The 17,064-nt window shown below is 38.6% G+C and overlaps 1 protein-coding gene across 1 annotated transcript in view; it reads right to left on the bottom strand.

Moving 5' to 3' along the window:
• The window catches only part of LOC115370146 (calcium-binding protein 8-like), a 98,197-nt gene that overhangs the window by 44,591 nt on the left and 36,542 nt on the right, over positions 1–17,064 (bottom strand). Inside the window, exon 4 of the mRNA XM_030067024.1 lies at positions 9,679–9,791. Within this exon, the coding sequence (XP_029922884.1) occupies positions 9,679–9,791 (113 nt within the window). The remainder of the gene's footprint in view (positions 1–9,678; positions 9,792–17,064) is intronic.

Here is a 17,064-nt window from a genome sequence, read left to right as displayed (position 1 = left end):
AAAGGATGCCCACTCTCTCCCTCTTTATTTACCATTTTTATCAAAGCCTTAGCAGCTGCGGCTAAGCAGTAGTACTGTCTGCCAGAATCTGCACATCAAAGGGATTCAAACACTGCAAACACAGTATAAGATTAGTTTATACACTGATGATATTTTACTCTTTCTACAAAACCCTCAATCATCTCTTAAAGAAACAATTTAACTCACTGAATCTACAAATCCTCCATCCTTCCATTGCACAACACCAGATGGGAAACGGCAGCCCATATATCACCTATCCCCTTATGCACAGGCCACACCAGATATTTAGGCATTAACGTTTCCTCCAGGCTGTCAGCAACTCAACCTCACTCAACTACTGAAAACGCTATAAGGTGACCTCAACCAGTGGATGAATCTACCACTATCCATTCTGGGCAGAATAGGAAGCATTAAAATGGCAATACTTCACAAAATGAACTCCTCTCTCACCTGGTTCAAATCTCTGGATTCAATCATCACCAAATTCTACTGGAAAAATAAAACATCATGGATTGAAATGACCACTCTGCAAAAACCCAAACCACAAGGAGGCTTAGGAGCTCCACATTTCTACCATTACTTTCTGGCAAATTAACTTCAATATATATATATATATATATATATATATATATATATATACAAATGGATCCACCCCAATCACTCAGATAACACTTGGTTAGACACAGAACTAACACTGTAAAGACATTGAGATTTCAAATATTTCATTTTCAGTCAATCCACCAAACAACATCCATGTTTCAATGTAATAACAATAGCTTCAGCTCTGACAACATGATGGAACACAAAATCACAAACTCGACCTGAGCACCATCCACTTTCATCCCCCATTTGAAACAACTGACTTTCTAAGTAACAAAAAAAACAAACAAAAAAAAAAAAAAACACTCAACTTTCACACATGGGCTGACACGGTTATCACCCATCTTAAACACATTTTCCATACTAACACCCTGGTCTCATTTCCCCACTTGGTCCAGGAGTACGGCATCGGGAGCAATCAATTCCTGGAATACTTACACCTCAAATCATCTAAGATTAACATTAGAGCCACCAACCTATACCTTTCCCCTGAAACCACAGATTCCATTAATATCCCCTCCTTGAAAAAGCTTGTCTCCAAAATATATACAATAATACTACAGTGTGACAAAACCATATCCCTACCATTAATAAAATGGGAACAAGACCTCCCCATTACTCCAAATGGCAACTTCTGGATGCAAATCTATAAAAACATTATTTTCTTGACTAAAAATGCTAACCTACAGCTCATACAATATAAGATACTCCACAGAATTCTCTACACTGGGCAAAAAAATGTTTAGAATGGGGTTCACCTCAGAAATCTGTTCACGTTGCACACAAAACTGTCCCGACACTTATATTCACACCACCAGGTACTGCTCACCCATCAAACACCGAGTCACTAGCCCGTTTTCTGGGCTGCCACATCCCATCATCTCCCTCACTCTGCCCACTAGGAGGCCTAACAACATCAAACCAGGACAAAACAAACAAAGGACTTCTCATGGCCCTAACAATCACAAAGAAAACATTTCTCATGAATTGGAAATCAAGGAACACCATACACCATACATATCCCTGGAAAACCTGTGATCCTCTCTTAATAACGCAACAGAATCTCAGTCCTTCCAGTCAGCTTTCACTGGCTTTTTACAAACCTAACTTCATCCAATTTTTTTTTTTTTTTTTTTTTTGTCTGCCAAAATCCGTTCTGCTAGTGATAGATAGTGGTGTATCTGAGTAGACTCTGAAAGGTGATTTTACAAAATTTTAAAGATGCCAAATGTGCTTGTGGTCTAAAGGGGGTCGGGGTCTAAAGGGGTTGACTCAAGGTGTTGGATACTAATTTCATTGCACTTTTTGGATTTCATGTCCAAAAACAGAAAAAAAAAATTGCAAAACATTTTTTCACTTAGTTGCTACTGTAGATTGTTGAGAGCAAATCTGTATTGATTGTTGACAGAAATTCTCACCCCATATTGAATTCAGTTTGTAACATCAAAAAATGCATCAAAAGTCAGGGGCACTGAGTACTTTCTGAAGGCACTGTTTATATATCTATATCTATCTATATCTATATCTATAGCTATCTATCTATCTATCTATACACACATATGTATATATAGATAGATAGATAGATAGATAGATAGATAGATAGAATGTCACTGTACACTGCGTATTTACATCTGCAAATAGAGAAAAATGATTTGGTTGCAGTGTAGTTTTTCACAATATATATGTGCCATACATAACTCAATAAACACATATGGCCCCTGTAGCCCCATTATTCAGAATACTAGCACATTACCGTACAATGTAATTTTTTTCTTTGTAATTTCTCAACCTTTCAAATTCTTCGGTAACACTTTATAATAACCGTACAACAATTAATGTTAGTTAATGCCTTAATAAACATTAAGTAACAGTTAACTAACCATTAACTAATGCTGTTCATGCTAAGGTATTAATTTATATGTTATTTAAGGGTTACTGTAGATATTATTAACATTAGTAAATGCCATAATAATCATCAACAGTTTATTAACCATTACAGCATTAACTAACATTAACTAACATTAAGTAACGTTAATTGTTGTACTGTTACTGTAAAGTGTTACCAATTCTTCTTACTGTTATATACTATATACTTGCCTATCTTCTGGTGCTACTGCTGCAGCTGTTTCACACATTCTTTGTCTTTGATGCACCCTTTTACTTTGCTTCAGCTTGATTTCCCCAAGGGGATTGTAATCTAATCTAGTCTAATCTAATCTGCTGTAGTGTAAGAGCTATGTTAAAGAGGACCAATGTGGAGATAATATATTCAAACTGAGGCAACAAAAGGATAACAATAATAATAATAATAATAATAACAATAATGATACATTCACAGTATTGTCACATTCTCTGAGTTGATTTCTACATAAAACGTTGAATGTTGTAGTGACACTTTGTGTCACCCCTGAGGATGTAACCATGCTCTGCTGCTGCCTGTCCTTGAACGTACCGCTTAACTTAATCACATCTGAAAATGTGATGGAATCCAGATGCCACGTGTCAGCTAGATGATGTTCACGGCGTTGTGGTGGTAGTGTAGCATGGAGTAGTGTTTTGTGCCATAATACGTGCACTGAATGAGCCTCCAATATTGATTTAAGAGCAGTGTGTTCCAGCCTCCTAAAAATATTTTCATGTTGGAGACAATCCCTGGCATGCATGAATGAAACAACACAGTGCAATGATATTCCAAATTCATTTTTTAGATTTTAGTAATTGACAAAAACAGCAACAACTCTGTGTAGTGTCTTAGATCATAACACCATCGAAATATACAGGAGGAATACTGCAACATGGAACATTTTATAGTATTACGTCAGCCCCAGTATAACCAAAAACCTCACAATTCAGCTTGCCGTTCTCCGCAAATCATTTAATAAATCTGAAATAAATGGAGATGGAGCACGCTGTTGTTTGAGTTCTGACTGATGACTTTCACAAGTCAAATCTTATGACTTTCACAAGTTAAAGCTTATCCATAGTCCCTCATATCTCATTCAGAGCTGCTGTGTATCCACCATTACGGTGATAAGGCACTACATCTGCAGTCAGTCAGAACCTGGCGTCCTCAGAAGCAGCCAATCAGAGCCGCACAAGGCCCCATGTTTGGGTGTTTAGGTTTGGAAGAGACTGTGGATGTGGAGGGACTGCAATGTTTGTATATAGAGTGTCTAATATTTAATAATGTTCATGTCAAGAATGTGTGTGTGTGTGTGTGTGTGTGTGTGTGTGTGTGTGTGTGTGTGTGCAACAATCAGTAGGTAACCCTGACATTTGTTGCTAGTTTTATCTCCTAATAATGTGGCATTGTGTTTGTTTGCACAGTAATCACATGTTTCCTCAGTTATTTTTTTATCTTCTGTTTTTTCTATTTGCTTTACAGGCATCCAATATTAATATTTAATTCAGACACCTGTGAAGTATATTTCGATGTATACATGGAAGACATTTACCACACACTCATTCCTGTTTTCAGTGAACAACCAAAGGAACATCTTGGCTATAGTGCATTCTGACTGATGCCCACTGGTGGGCACAATCGTAATAAACCAGTTGAGTTATACAGACCTTCCCTCTCACCATAACAGTTACTTCAGTAGCTGGGGTTAATCGGTACAAATCACCATCTCACTGACAAGTCACTATCCTGCTCTGGGATTAATTAGGACACTATAAAGGGACACTGACAGCTAAGTGAAAGCACAGAGAGGCCTTCATCCTCTCCACCATGCCTGCCCCTCCATCCCCCATCTAGCTGGCACACTGAATGGTGCAAAGTGGTACACTGAGGAATCACATGTGAGAACATGTGGGGAACTATGGTGATGCTGATATTTCACAACATGAAAGCGTTTTGTAATTGGCAGAACAAATGAGAGAAAATGTGTTGAAATCAAGTGAAGGAGATGTAGTCCTACTGTATGTAGCTGTAAGGAATATAGTCGTCGCATCATGGACGGAGTTGGCATTTTAAAATAAGCAGCAATTAAAAGTCTCATTAGGAAAATACAATTCCACATGTCTCTTAGTGTTTATTATTTTGAAGCCCTCTTTATGCTGATGATGATTAGTGAAAATGGACAAAAAAAAAAAAAACATCATAATGCATTTGTTCAATTACATGCTCATACTCATCCAAACGGGATAATTAGATACATTAGCAAACAGTACAAGAGCAGATATGAGTGAGTAGGAAGGTGAGTGTGTGACAGAGAGTGAATCATTATCCAGTCACTCCAGCTGGTCCGGATGCAACACTTTGCTTTGCCTGACATTAGTGGAGAGAGAAAAATCTTTCAGCGAAGACAGGACTCAGCTGCTATCACGGCCCAAAATACTACAGCAGAACATATGAGGTTTTCTAAAAGGTATTTAATAAGTTAGCTGGGGTCTGCTTGCGTCACTGTGCCGCTTACTGAGCGAGTGCTGATGAAGATGAACTCTGACACAGCATGCTGGGGAAAATAAATACTTCATTGCAAGGACCTACAAAATGCCTGTCGGAGGAACAGGAGATCTGTGAAACACTGTCCAATGCATTGATAAATGAAGATTTGAATCAAATGTAAACATAAAGCCCTTCCAGCTAAATGCTGTCGGTGTTGCGCTCATGTGGTATGTCATCATTCATGTTTTATGGAGCAGGTTGTATATTCAGACTTGCTCAGATTTCACCCAGGCTGTATGCAGGGTTTATCAGTCATAAAGCTGCAGAGGTTTGTGGTTTTGTTCAGTGGCTTCAGGCACTTTGGTCTTGCTGCTTAGTGTCTGTTTTGCTTTTCGGTGTTAAGGTAAAGGGTACAGCAGTCTCGGAACCTAAGAAAAATGGTAATTACTATTTGCTTCTTCCAGTTCTGTATTACGGTGGAGTGATTACCCCTTCCAGATGAGGTTTAAATGTTCTTATTCTTCCAGAGCAGGCCCGTTAAAAGTGACAGGTTAGTACTAAATAAAGTCAGTGAAACACAATGAAAATTTTATGGTGGTAGGCAAATAGACACTTTTCCTGTCTCTTCTGAAAAAGTCTGGTCTGGATCCCTTCATTGCCAACAGACCAATTTCTAAACTCCTATTTCTGTATTAGTTGATGGCATTATGTAATCAATTACATGAACATACATTATTTGAAAACCTAAATTGTGATCAACATTACAACAGAATTCAGAGACTGCTTTAGTACAAATGATCTTTTTTGTTGTTGTTGATACTGGTGAATGTTAATACTGACACACAGCTGGCTCACACTGTTATAGAAACAGCTCATTTTTATTATTTTATGATATGGTTTACTATACTGTATCTCTCAGACAGGCAGGTCCCTGATGCCCTGAATAATTTGATCTAGAGTGAAATTACACTGTGGAGTACATCAAGTCTCTATTCTGGGTCACAATGTATTATGTATATGTTAACATGTGGTTATACAGGCATAGACATAATATTACTTTTCATGTCAATTTAACAATACACTATTGTACTATTGTAGTACCCCCACGGAAACTGGCTCATATTTATGCATGCATTCAGTTCATTCAATTCATTTGTTTTTGTTCATTACTTTCAGTAGCTGAACTCAGTTTATATTAGTTTTTACTCTACACATGGAGGGATGGAAGTCTTGGGTTTTAAGACTGTGCTCATCTCTTTTTACTGTTGCCAAACCTTAAGCTGCAGCCAAAAAAGTCATGATACATTTGCAGTCAGACCTCCGAATTTCAAGAAACATGTAGGACAGAGACAGTTTCTGAAACTCTGTCTTCATTTTTGGCACAGCTAACGTAAATGAAAACTTATTTTTATAAGCATGTTTACAAACATTGTCTAGTTTAGTTTCTGCACATTGATAAGTCATAATGAGTTTATAGTTCGGATTTTTGCACATACAGTGGTATTAGTTGGTCTGTGTAAGTTTTGTCCATTAACTCCCTTCCCTGTCACCGGAGCGAGAGCTTCACCGGGAATCTACTGCTCCAAACCAAATGAAGTAGATCCAAACCAGAAAAACAACACGATTATGAGTGAAGGAGTTACAGAACCAAACCTAGTGGATGTATTACACCTACATAGACCAACAACTGTATTAAAATCAGAACTATCACTTTGATATTTGCTTAATTGTTGGGTGGACTTTCAAGTTTATAGCTGGAGTTCAGAGTGGTGTTAATACTTTATGTCTGCTTGTATTGCAAAGATAATTTACATTGTAATACTTTTTTTTCTCTTATGCTCCTTCACAGTCTGTTAAGTCAATTAAATTACAGTAAACCATTAAGTCTTTATTGTAGCTATTCATTTATATAATTGTTTGACAATATTTTGCACCACTAAATTCCTAACCCTCGCCCTTATCATTATTACTGCCATTATTACTATCAAAAATCTAAACAATAATAGTAACAGCACAACATTATTGTATCAAGTTGAGGCATCACTACTTCAACAGTCCTGCTCCTGCTGGTTTTACACAAAAACACTCGTCCTCCTGGCCGTGATAACCACAACGGCCGAAATACCCAGAATTAAGAGTAATATTGGTTTTAAATAGGAGAGCATGAATCGACTGCCATCACCCACAGGCCAACCCAAAAAGGGTTAGGGTTAGCTATTCCAAAAAATGATATTAGCATTTCAAAACACCTGACAAACCTTCGATTCAGACAAGGCATTCAAACAGGACGTGCAGTGAGCACAAAGTGAATAAATAAGAAGGTGAGTCAGACAGCACTGCCCATTAACAGGAGGATCTAAGCACAAAACAGAACAGCAAAACCGACCAATCATTAGTGATGAGTAACCTTGATGAATCGAGCTTAATATATATATTTTCCCCACCAAATAACAGACAAATATTCCATACACATCGGGGATATTTCCTGCTGGTGCCTACGACAGGGCATTCATTCATAAAAAGATAAATGTGGGTTTGTGTGTGTATAACAAACAAGCCCCAAAAACCGCTCTCCTATGCAAGCCAAGGTCACTGCAGCAGCCAAACAGAGCTGGCAGAGCATCCACTTTGTCTGCATTCAAGCCTCCAAAGGCTCGTGTCCTCGGTGTGTAAACCACAAGCGAAAAGGCCCGGGTCAAGCCCATGATTACATCGAGGGCAGGGCCTTGACAAGCGCTACTATCCGTGCACTTGGCAGGGCCCTCTCCTTCCCTTGCGTCTGCTCACTTTGTCATCATTCCCGTTCTTGCTCTCACTCTTTCCATCGTTCACACGTTCATCGCTAACTTTGTGCCAGCTTCACTCAATCGGTTTCTTTCACTCTCACTCTCAACATTTTGCATCTTGTTGTTTCTTATTCAACTGACTGTCCTCTGAGCGACTGTTCAGCTACATGGAGTCCCATCGAAACCGGAAGACGGTGGGGTTTGACCGGAAATGGGCGGGGCTTAACTGGTAGGTTATTTTAAGCCTGAAATTGATACGGGTTGATCAGAAGTTGCTATATTTATTGTTTATTAGAAAACTATTTACAGAACAGCCTCCGAAGCTTCAGATCAATGTTTTTGATCACAATAGTAAACAAACTATTTACAGAGCGAGTACAGAACATGAATATTCTGAAGTGCAACAATGAATACAACACATGCCACTGCAAAAAGTCAAAATCTTACCAAGATTATCTTATTTCAAGTAAAAATGTCTTATTTCTAGTCAAAATATCTCATTACACTTAAAATAAGACATGATCAGCTCAGAAATAACTTGTTTTTAGACAATTTTCAAAATTTGCTTGAAACAAGAAACAAATTCTGCCAATGGAACAAGCAAATTTTTACTAGTGACACAAGTGAACAAGTAAAAATTTGTAAGTAAGAATTTGTTTCTTGTTTCAAGTAAATTTTCACTTGAAACAAGTGAAAATTTACTTGAAACAAGTTATTTCTGAGGTGATCATGTCTTATTTTAAGTGTAATGAGATATTTTGACTAGAAATAAGACATTTTTACTTGAAATAAGACAAAGAATCTTGGTAAGATTTTGACTTTTTGCAGTGAGTATGCAATTATGAAGTACAAAGTAAAATGCAATGAAGCACACAGAGGATATCAGACACAGTGCAATACAGATTGTTCTATGCTGGGGTGCAGTAACTGTGTGAGTGGGAAAACTGAGAAAAAAATGGCAATATTTCCTTTAATAGAATGTATAGGTGTACTTTTGTTGAGAGGAAAGGTGAACTGCTGTCTTCACCTTTATAACAGGAAAAATAGTTACTGTTTGGCTTGGTGAGCAGGAAACACTCTCCTCCGATAAGACTTCAAGGAGTACTTCAGCCAAAACTATATGTTGTTTATACACACACACACACACACACAGTAGAAATGAAGAATCAAGAACTGGATGATGCTACACAAAGAGTTTGACCTTTTCAAAGAGACATCTTCATATCATTTGTGCTGCTGCTTGTGGATCAGCTATTTTTGGAACCCTTGTTCACCATCAGGCATGAGATCAGAAACTTCTTTGTGACATTCAAGACAAACACAGGGTGAGTCATTGTTCTAAAATATATAGTTTTTGGATGTAGTATACCGTGGAGAATAAACCACGTTAGACCCTTTTCCGCTCCAGCAGAACGGACATTCCCTTTCAAATGAACACAGCAGGGCAGTCAGAGCGGGGGCCATTTTTATTTCATCACTGCTGTCGCTGTATCAAACTCCATAGAAACTGACTAGTAGCAGGTCGCAGACTCACTGAGGTAATGTTTTGCTGTAACGCCCAAACGAGTCGTGGAGCCGTACGAAGCACGGAGAGGCATTTTCTGTGCACAGTCTTTGTCGCCTTGCTGCTAGAGGGGAACTGAGGATTGTGCACATTTTATGGAGGAGACACTGCACAGGCTGATTTATGGTCCCACCAATTTCTTTTGTGCAAGTCAAACGACCACGGCAAACAGTTCAATGTCTCTTCTGCTTCCGTTCAATTTCTACGGGATCACGATTCAAATTGAGATAGATCCACACCTCAATTCCCATTTCCACGGAACCTTTATCTCTGCAAAGTAAAGTTAAATAGGAGTGCTTAGGATAATAATGTTTTACCTGCCAGAAGATAGTGTCTATCGTGCTCCCCAGGAAGCCCTCTCTCGTTTCAGACGACAGGAGTTTGGGTCCCAGGATCGTCATGAATTCGTCAAAATCGACCTGCCCATCACCTAACGACAACAAAAAGGAACAAAATGGAACAAAATGTTAAGTTCACTGAAAATATTTTCTTGGGTCCATTTCTTCAGTCCAGCCTGCGACCTCTGTGGAATATTATCTCCCTCTTTCTACCCAACCTTGTCCTGTCGATCTCCACTGATAACTATTACATAAACAGCCAAAACAAGAATCTAGGAAAAGGAAACGTGCAGAGAAAAAGGGCATTGTGACTGATATGGTGGGTGGAGATATTTGTCTTCAATTCCAGCATCACAGGTTCAAATCCTATCTCATCACAAATTTCTATTCATTTTATTTGTAGTAGTAGTAGTAGTAGTTTTATTTGGTCATTTGAGAGTGAGTTAATACACTACAATTTTCTTTCACTTTCATAGAGAGAACAGACCAAAAAGGTGTAGGCTGAAGCCTAAGCTTATTGTGCCTAACCTTTAGACCCTTAAATATCTTCTTACTAGAAAATACAACAACACAAACAGAACAAGAACAGAAAACAAACAGTAAACAGAGACTAACACAAAACAGACAAAAAAAAAAAACACAAAAAACACAAAAAACAACTAAAAAGAAATGAAACAATATATCACTTGAATTTACAAGACAAGAGAGAAATACAGAAAAGCACTAGAAACTAACCTTTACGTTATTTATATCACACTATTGCTCGATATCTTGCTATTATATTTGATCTGTACATCTTTTTAACTTTATTTATTGAACTACAATTTTTTAATTCATTATCTAATCCATTCCATATTTTTACCCCTATAACTGAAACACATCTATTTTTGTTATTTATTCTTGCATTGTTTGTTTATTTAACAGGGACAGTGCACATTAATTAACATTGCTGTAAATGTGCCAGAGTTAGCCAAGAGGCTATTTTTCATCTGTAGTCCCTGGACAGATGTTACAGAGTCACCATAAAAACAGAATAAAATAGGAAAATATTGCGAGTAAAATTTTAATTTTAAGCTGTTCCCATTTTATCCACAACCAGAACCTTTACCCTCACCTGAACCAAAGTTGCTTTACTTAACTATTAGATACCCTTTTCATGTGACAAACAGATAAAAATGTCATGTTTCATCGGCAGCATTATCTTATAATCCTTTTGGGATATTCACATAAGTCTTGCCCACATCAGATTTGGTATTCATTTCACAAAAGTTTATTAGGTTGTGTTGCTTTTGGCCACAGTGAAAGTTGATACAAAATGCACTCGCATTTATTATCAGTCATTTGAAAACCTGCCACAATCTGATCATGGCTAAACTGTCATACTCTCTCTATGCTCTGTGTGTGATGCTTCTATGTTGGGACACTGACAACATTTTGCTAGAAAGACGATGTGAGAACTTGAGGAGTGCGGCAGCAACACTAATTGTATTTGTGTTTGTTTTGGGGCAATAATTCAGATTTGGATTCGGGGAAAGAAAAAGTGTGTGTGGCAGCGCAGCTCCACAGCTGCAGTGAACTGTGTGTGTGTGTGTAGGGGAGGGGCGCTCCCCAATGAGGAGTTTCATTCATCATGAGCACAGATCATATTACTCATATTACTCGGATAATACTCGTACTCGTCAAAAGTTCTTTATCCGTACCAGATACTCGTTTCAGCCGAGTATCCAGACCAGCGGTGACACATTATTGATGGCTGATGCATCATTTAACACAGCTGAGGTATGCTTCTTTTTTTTTTTTTTTTTGAGACTGACACTTCATAATAAGAATGTTTGCACCTTCTTCAGTGGTGCAGTTTAGAACAGATATCAAGTGGCTCAATGGGCACAAGAGTGACCTTTAAGACTGAAATACACAAAAGGCAACATCCATGAGAACAGAACAGAACCTCATAGAATAACTGACGCTTGTCATTTTCTTGCAACTTTATGGGTTTTAATCTGATTGCAGATGCATGCCCCCGTTTCTCCTTCCCCCAATATTGCCATTCAGTTTCAACTGTATATCATGAAGCTCAGAGGAAATTTCACAAATGAATGCACAAATGGTCTTTCATATTAAATATATAGTGTTGGTTTGAATCTTTTTAAAGGGAGTAGAGGACTGGAGAGGGAAAAGTGAAATGCTTTTTCCACTCCAAACAACAAAGACTGATGTGAGCAAAGCAATCTGCGGCCAACAGAGCTGTGTTTGCACCAGGCAGCTCCAAAGTCTGAATGTGTGCAACTGTATGAGTGTGAAACAGGGCGACGAAGGGAAAGGAGGACACAGCAATGAGTGGCTGCACAGCGGCTGCACAGCGCTCAAGTAACTGAAGCCTACAGAGCTGCAAAAAAAAAGTTTCCACAGGTTTCCGTGAGCAATGTGTTTGTAGAAAGTCATCCTGTCTTTGTTGTAATTATCTGGGGCGAGGTCCCTTCAATTCATACATCTTAAAACATCATTTACAATTTACATCAGACACTGTAATAATAGCAGTGAGCACTGACTGGCTCAGTGGGGTTCATGTAATACAACTGTAGATGTGAAGCAGATCAAAGTTACAGCAATGTTAAATCTTTATTACCCGCTGTGTGCACTGATTCAAACACCGGTTAATAACTCGCTGACAGATGTCAACAGCACATCAAGGCTCTTTAACTGCAGACAGCAGTGAACATCCAGTCAATTCCCTCTAATGGATCATAGCTTCTTGTTGAGGAGGCTGCCTATAATTTGTCATTTGGTTTTGACTTTCAAGTGAATAACTCCAATGAGTAACAGGAGGATTATAACAGCAGTGCAACCTTGAATTGCATGACACATTTGCGTTTCAATTTTATTTTGAACTTTATTCCTCCCTTCTGTTTGTTTGTGAAAAGTTTTTATAGACCCAGCGGGGGCTTCTTGGGCCCCCCTTGCACAATCCTTACTCTTTCTTAATTTTTTATTTATTTATTTATTTTTGGCACAATAAAAGCAAAACATCAGAACAAGAATGACATAACAATAGATTGTGCAGGTGAGATACAGAAAACCTCTAGGGGCTTATAAGAGAATCCCACCTCAAAATTTGATTACATAAAAAAAAAGAAAAAATGTCAACAAACCAACAAAAAAGAGCAAATATACATTAAGTCAATGCAAATATACATTAGATCAATGCAGTAAATGTGTGTAAAGATGTGTAAAAAAGAGTGCATAGACCTATGTGAGTATGTGTACATGTGTGAGTGTACATGTTTATGTATGAATGTGAATATGAATACGAGTGTGTGAAGGCAAAATACGAAACAAGAGTTCCTCTGAGTTTGCCAGTCTTTACAATCTGCATGTTTAAATGAAACCTAAACGAGAAACCGCTTGCTTTACATTGAAAAAACAGACAATCCAACAGCTAAGAAAACTAAGAGGTGAGTGAAAAAAACATCCAAAAGTCATTTAACTGAGACAGTACGAGGTGGGGTGATTAGAGGGGTACGTAGATGATTCTGCAGCTGTCATGGAATTGAATTAATTGAAGGCATATTAGAATGAGGAGATTCACGTTATACAACAGAGAATATGCAATTTTATGACTTTTAGGACTTTTGCGATTCTTGCCAATTTTCCGTTCTTTCAAAACATTTTTCCTTTTTCTAATTTAACCTCTCCCTGAGTTTGGGAAAGCCACTCATGCAGCGCTGCTCAACCTGCCCCCACCAACACTGGCACCTGCAGCGTCACAACTGATGCCATCGATCGCGCTTTTAACCGTGCGTACGCCGTGTGGCAAGAGCGCGGCGGGGGGACAAATGAGGCAGCGCTGAGACCCCCGCTGTGTAAGGATGGAAAGATAGATGGATGAAAGTGGAGATGAGGGTCGACAGGGTGAACAGGTTTAATGTCACACAGGATGGCGGTAAAATACAGTAATTGTGAGTATATATATTGGGACTCATGAGTGACGTATTGGCTATGATAGGTTGGGAAAAGAAACTGTAAATGCCATGATGGAAAACTGACTTTATTCATTCATTTTCCAAACCGCTTATCCTCACAAGGGTCGCGGGGGGTTGCTGGAGCCTATCCCAGCTCCAGCAACAGAAGGCAGAAACACCCAGACAAACAATGACATTCACACCTAGGAGCAGTTTAATATCTCCAGTTCCCCTAACCTGCATGTCTTTGGACTGTGGGAGGAAACCCATGCAAACCCAGGACCTTCTTACTGTGAGGCACCAGTGCTAACCAATACACCACCGTGCCACCCTTAGCTGGATTTAGTATATAACAATTATTCCACATTCAACCTATCAAAATCAATATGTTTACTCAGACCAAATAATCTGACTGTTGGCTTCATTGTAAATGAGAAAATGTTCAGATTAACCCTTTGAAACCTGGATCAGCATCAGATTTCTTGTTTTTAATGCTTGTGAAAGGCGTTTGAACAACATTTTGAATCCTGAGCAAATTGCTTTTAAAACCATGGGCAAAAGGCAATGTGGAATTAGCAAGAAATGGCCCCAAATTTTGCAAGTAATTTTTAAAAGGTTACAGGAAAATGACCTTGAAATTAGCATAAAAAAAAACAAACAAAAAAAAAAAAACACAGCTTTTTGAATGATAACCCCACAACATAAAAACTACAACTTTGTAACTTTCAAAGTGTAGTGTAGCAACATGGCTAAGTGGTGAATTCATTGTTGGTGTTCAGTCATGAAAACCCTATTTCCTTTCACTCAAACATCGCTGTTGCAACCCAGGGGAAACTGAATCATCTTCCTCGTGTTACATTTCAACCTATTTCAACTTGAAATACATTTCGTATTTCTGCAAAGTGAGACATCAAATGCTGTTTCCTTGTGTCTTTGAAAAAAGGAGAATACAATTAGAGAGGAATTAAAAGAGGAATCAAAACTGATTGCTGCTCTGTAATGAACAATAGCAAAGATAAGAGAGAGTGAACATCAAGGTCATTTGATAAACACCAGGCCTCAGAGATGAAGAGCAGAGTGGATAATCTATAGTGAAAACCAAAGTCTGCTGCAGTGCTCTGATCTCCAACAAAGACGTGCATTCTCACGTCTCCATGAAGGGCATGCAGAGCTCAATAACAGTCGCTTCGCTCGCCTCGACAGCAGAGACAATGATCAGATAATCCATCAGTATCTTATAGCAATCAGCTGGGCTTGGCTGCTGAAGCTCAGAATCGATGGCTGTGAACGAGGATCCGACCCACACAGCCGCCTGTTTGGCTAAGATACAGTCGTTAACATCAATCTCCATTCATCCGCCTTTCACTGCCTTGTCCTTTTGATCGCCCGCTCTTTGGTACTATGTCAGTGCACATGAATATGAGATTATAATTTCACAAACTGCTTTGAACATCAGTGCTTTGACAACAACCTCGAGCGGAGGTGCATCCACACACAGGCCAGCCCTTTTACAGCACTTATGTTGGTCCATTTATCTTCTGAAGGATGGTTCTTTGCAGTGTTATCAATCCCAAATCACTGGTGAGGAATGGGCCTTTCTATCTGCTCAGACACTGATCAGCCAAACACACACCAGCCACCCCCCATACACACTGTGCATTCTTTAGATATCATGTCAGGGTTCAACAGAGGGCAGTTATTGGTCAAACTGCTGTGTATGGGGGAAAAAAAAAAGCATTTGTCTTGGATGTTAAAAAGAAAGAGAAAACATTTTAAAAAATGAAAAATAAAAAATGATCAGCTCTCATCTGTGGACACTTTTAACACATAAACACAAATGAACAAACTGGATAAAACCATAATAATAATATTAATAATAATAATAATAATAAAAAACAGCATTTCTCAATACACATCACTGCATAGTTACAATTATTTGTGAAAGTACTATCAGGTTATTTCTTCCTGTTTTTGTTTTTGTTTTTTGTTTTTTTTGTTTGTTTTTTGCAGATGCTACACATTGGACCTACTTTCCAATTTAAACAGGAAATAACAAGAAAAGAATTGTGTAATTTCCTAACAAAATGGGCACTGGTAGTTTTTATATATATATATATATATATATATATATATATATATATATATATATATATATATATATATATTATTATTATTATTATTATTATTATTATTATTACTGTGTTGCAGAATAGAGACATGCAAAGACAGTATTCTGGATTACTCTCATTGACGCTTACATCTAAGCAGCATCTATCCCTCTGGATCTTTGGAAAAGGTATCCTGTATTTTCATCCAGTTGCTAGATATTGGATTAGCTTGTGTTTTTAGGCACGATTGTATCGTTTCTGAATTATCAATCGATTATCTGAATCATGTGCTGTTGTCACACGGTCTGCATCTGCATCAGACATACCACACGGCAAAGGCCCCCCATGTGAAAGTGCTCCTTTAAGAGCAGTGTAGCAGTTAAGCAGGAAGGCAGTGCATAATGTATGTGAATAGCGAGTGTGTGGTTTTGAGTGTGTGAGAGAGCAAGCGGCAGAAAACTGACAGTGAATGTGAGTGGAGCAGAGTAAAGGTGCAGTAAAGACGGCGGTGTGTCAGATAATAAATGCTGCCGCTCCTCAAGACCAAGAAAAGTCATGTCTGCTGTTTCCCCAAACTGCTGAAAAAGTGAAGGGGCCGTGTGCCTCCGACTGCCCTCTGGAAGTTGAACAGGAAAAGCTAACAGTATGTTCCTTAGCTGCTATGTGACATCAGCCAAATTTATAGGGAGTAACCTCACTGAATCATCACTGTTTATCATTATCATTGTTTCATTTTTCAGCTAGAATGGTTGGGATTCACACGCGTTTTCGCTCTGGTCCAAATGCTGCAGCACTGGCAGAGCGTCGTGTTTCCATGACTACCGACCGGAAAAAGGAAGCTCTGAAAAGTAAGGAGAAGTAAACTGAACAGTGAAGACACAGCAGGTATGCAGTTTGCCTATCGCCGGTCATTTCATTCTACACTCTCTGTATTTATCACTCACAGCAAATGATAGTGTTTGAAAATGAAACGCGGGAGGCAGCTTGAAAAAAATGCGCTGATGTTCATAAAGTCTTTCTGTGAGACAACGAATCTCCTTTTGAGTCCAAGTTTGTCCGCGCCTGCTAGCATTTCCCATTTACTGATTTTCTGATTGTTGTGTTCACACCGGCCCAAACGAACTGCACTGAGGCCCAGAGCTCAACTGGGCCGACCTAAACTCTGCCTGTGAAAAATCACCCTTAGAGTCTGCTGATAAACAGTGTGAGTGCACGGAAATTTACACTGTGTTGTTGCAGTGGAAGTTTCCGTGCAAAAAGTGGCAAAAAGTGTTTGTGCCACTTTTATTTTTATGGTT

Source organism: Myripristis murdjan, chromosome 13, assembly GCF_902150065.1.
Source record: "Myripristis murdjan chromosome 13, fMyrMur1.1, whole genome shotgun sequence".
NCBI lineage: Eukaryota > Metazoa > Chordata > Actinopteri > Holocentriformes > Holocentridae > Myripristis > Myripristis murdjan.
This window is presented reverse-complemented; position numbering and strand designations above follow the sequence as displayed.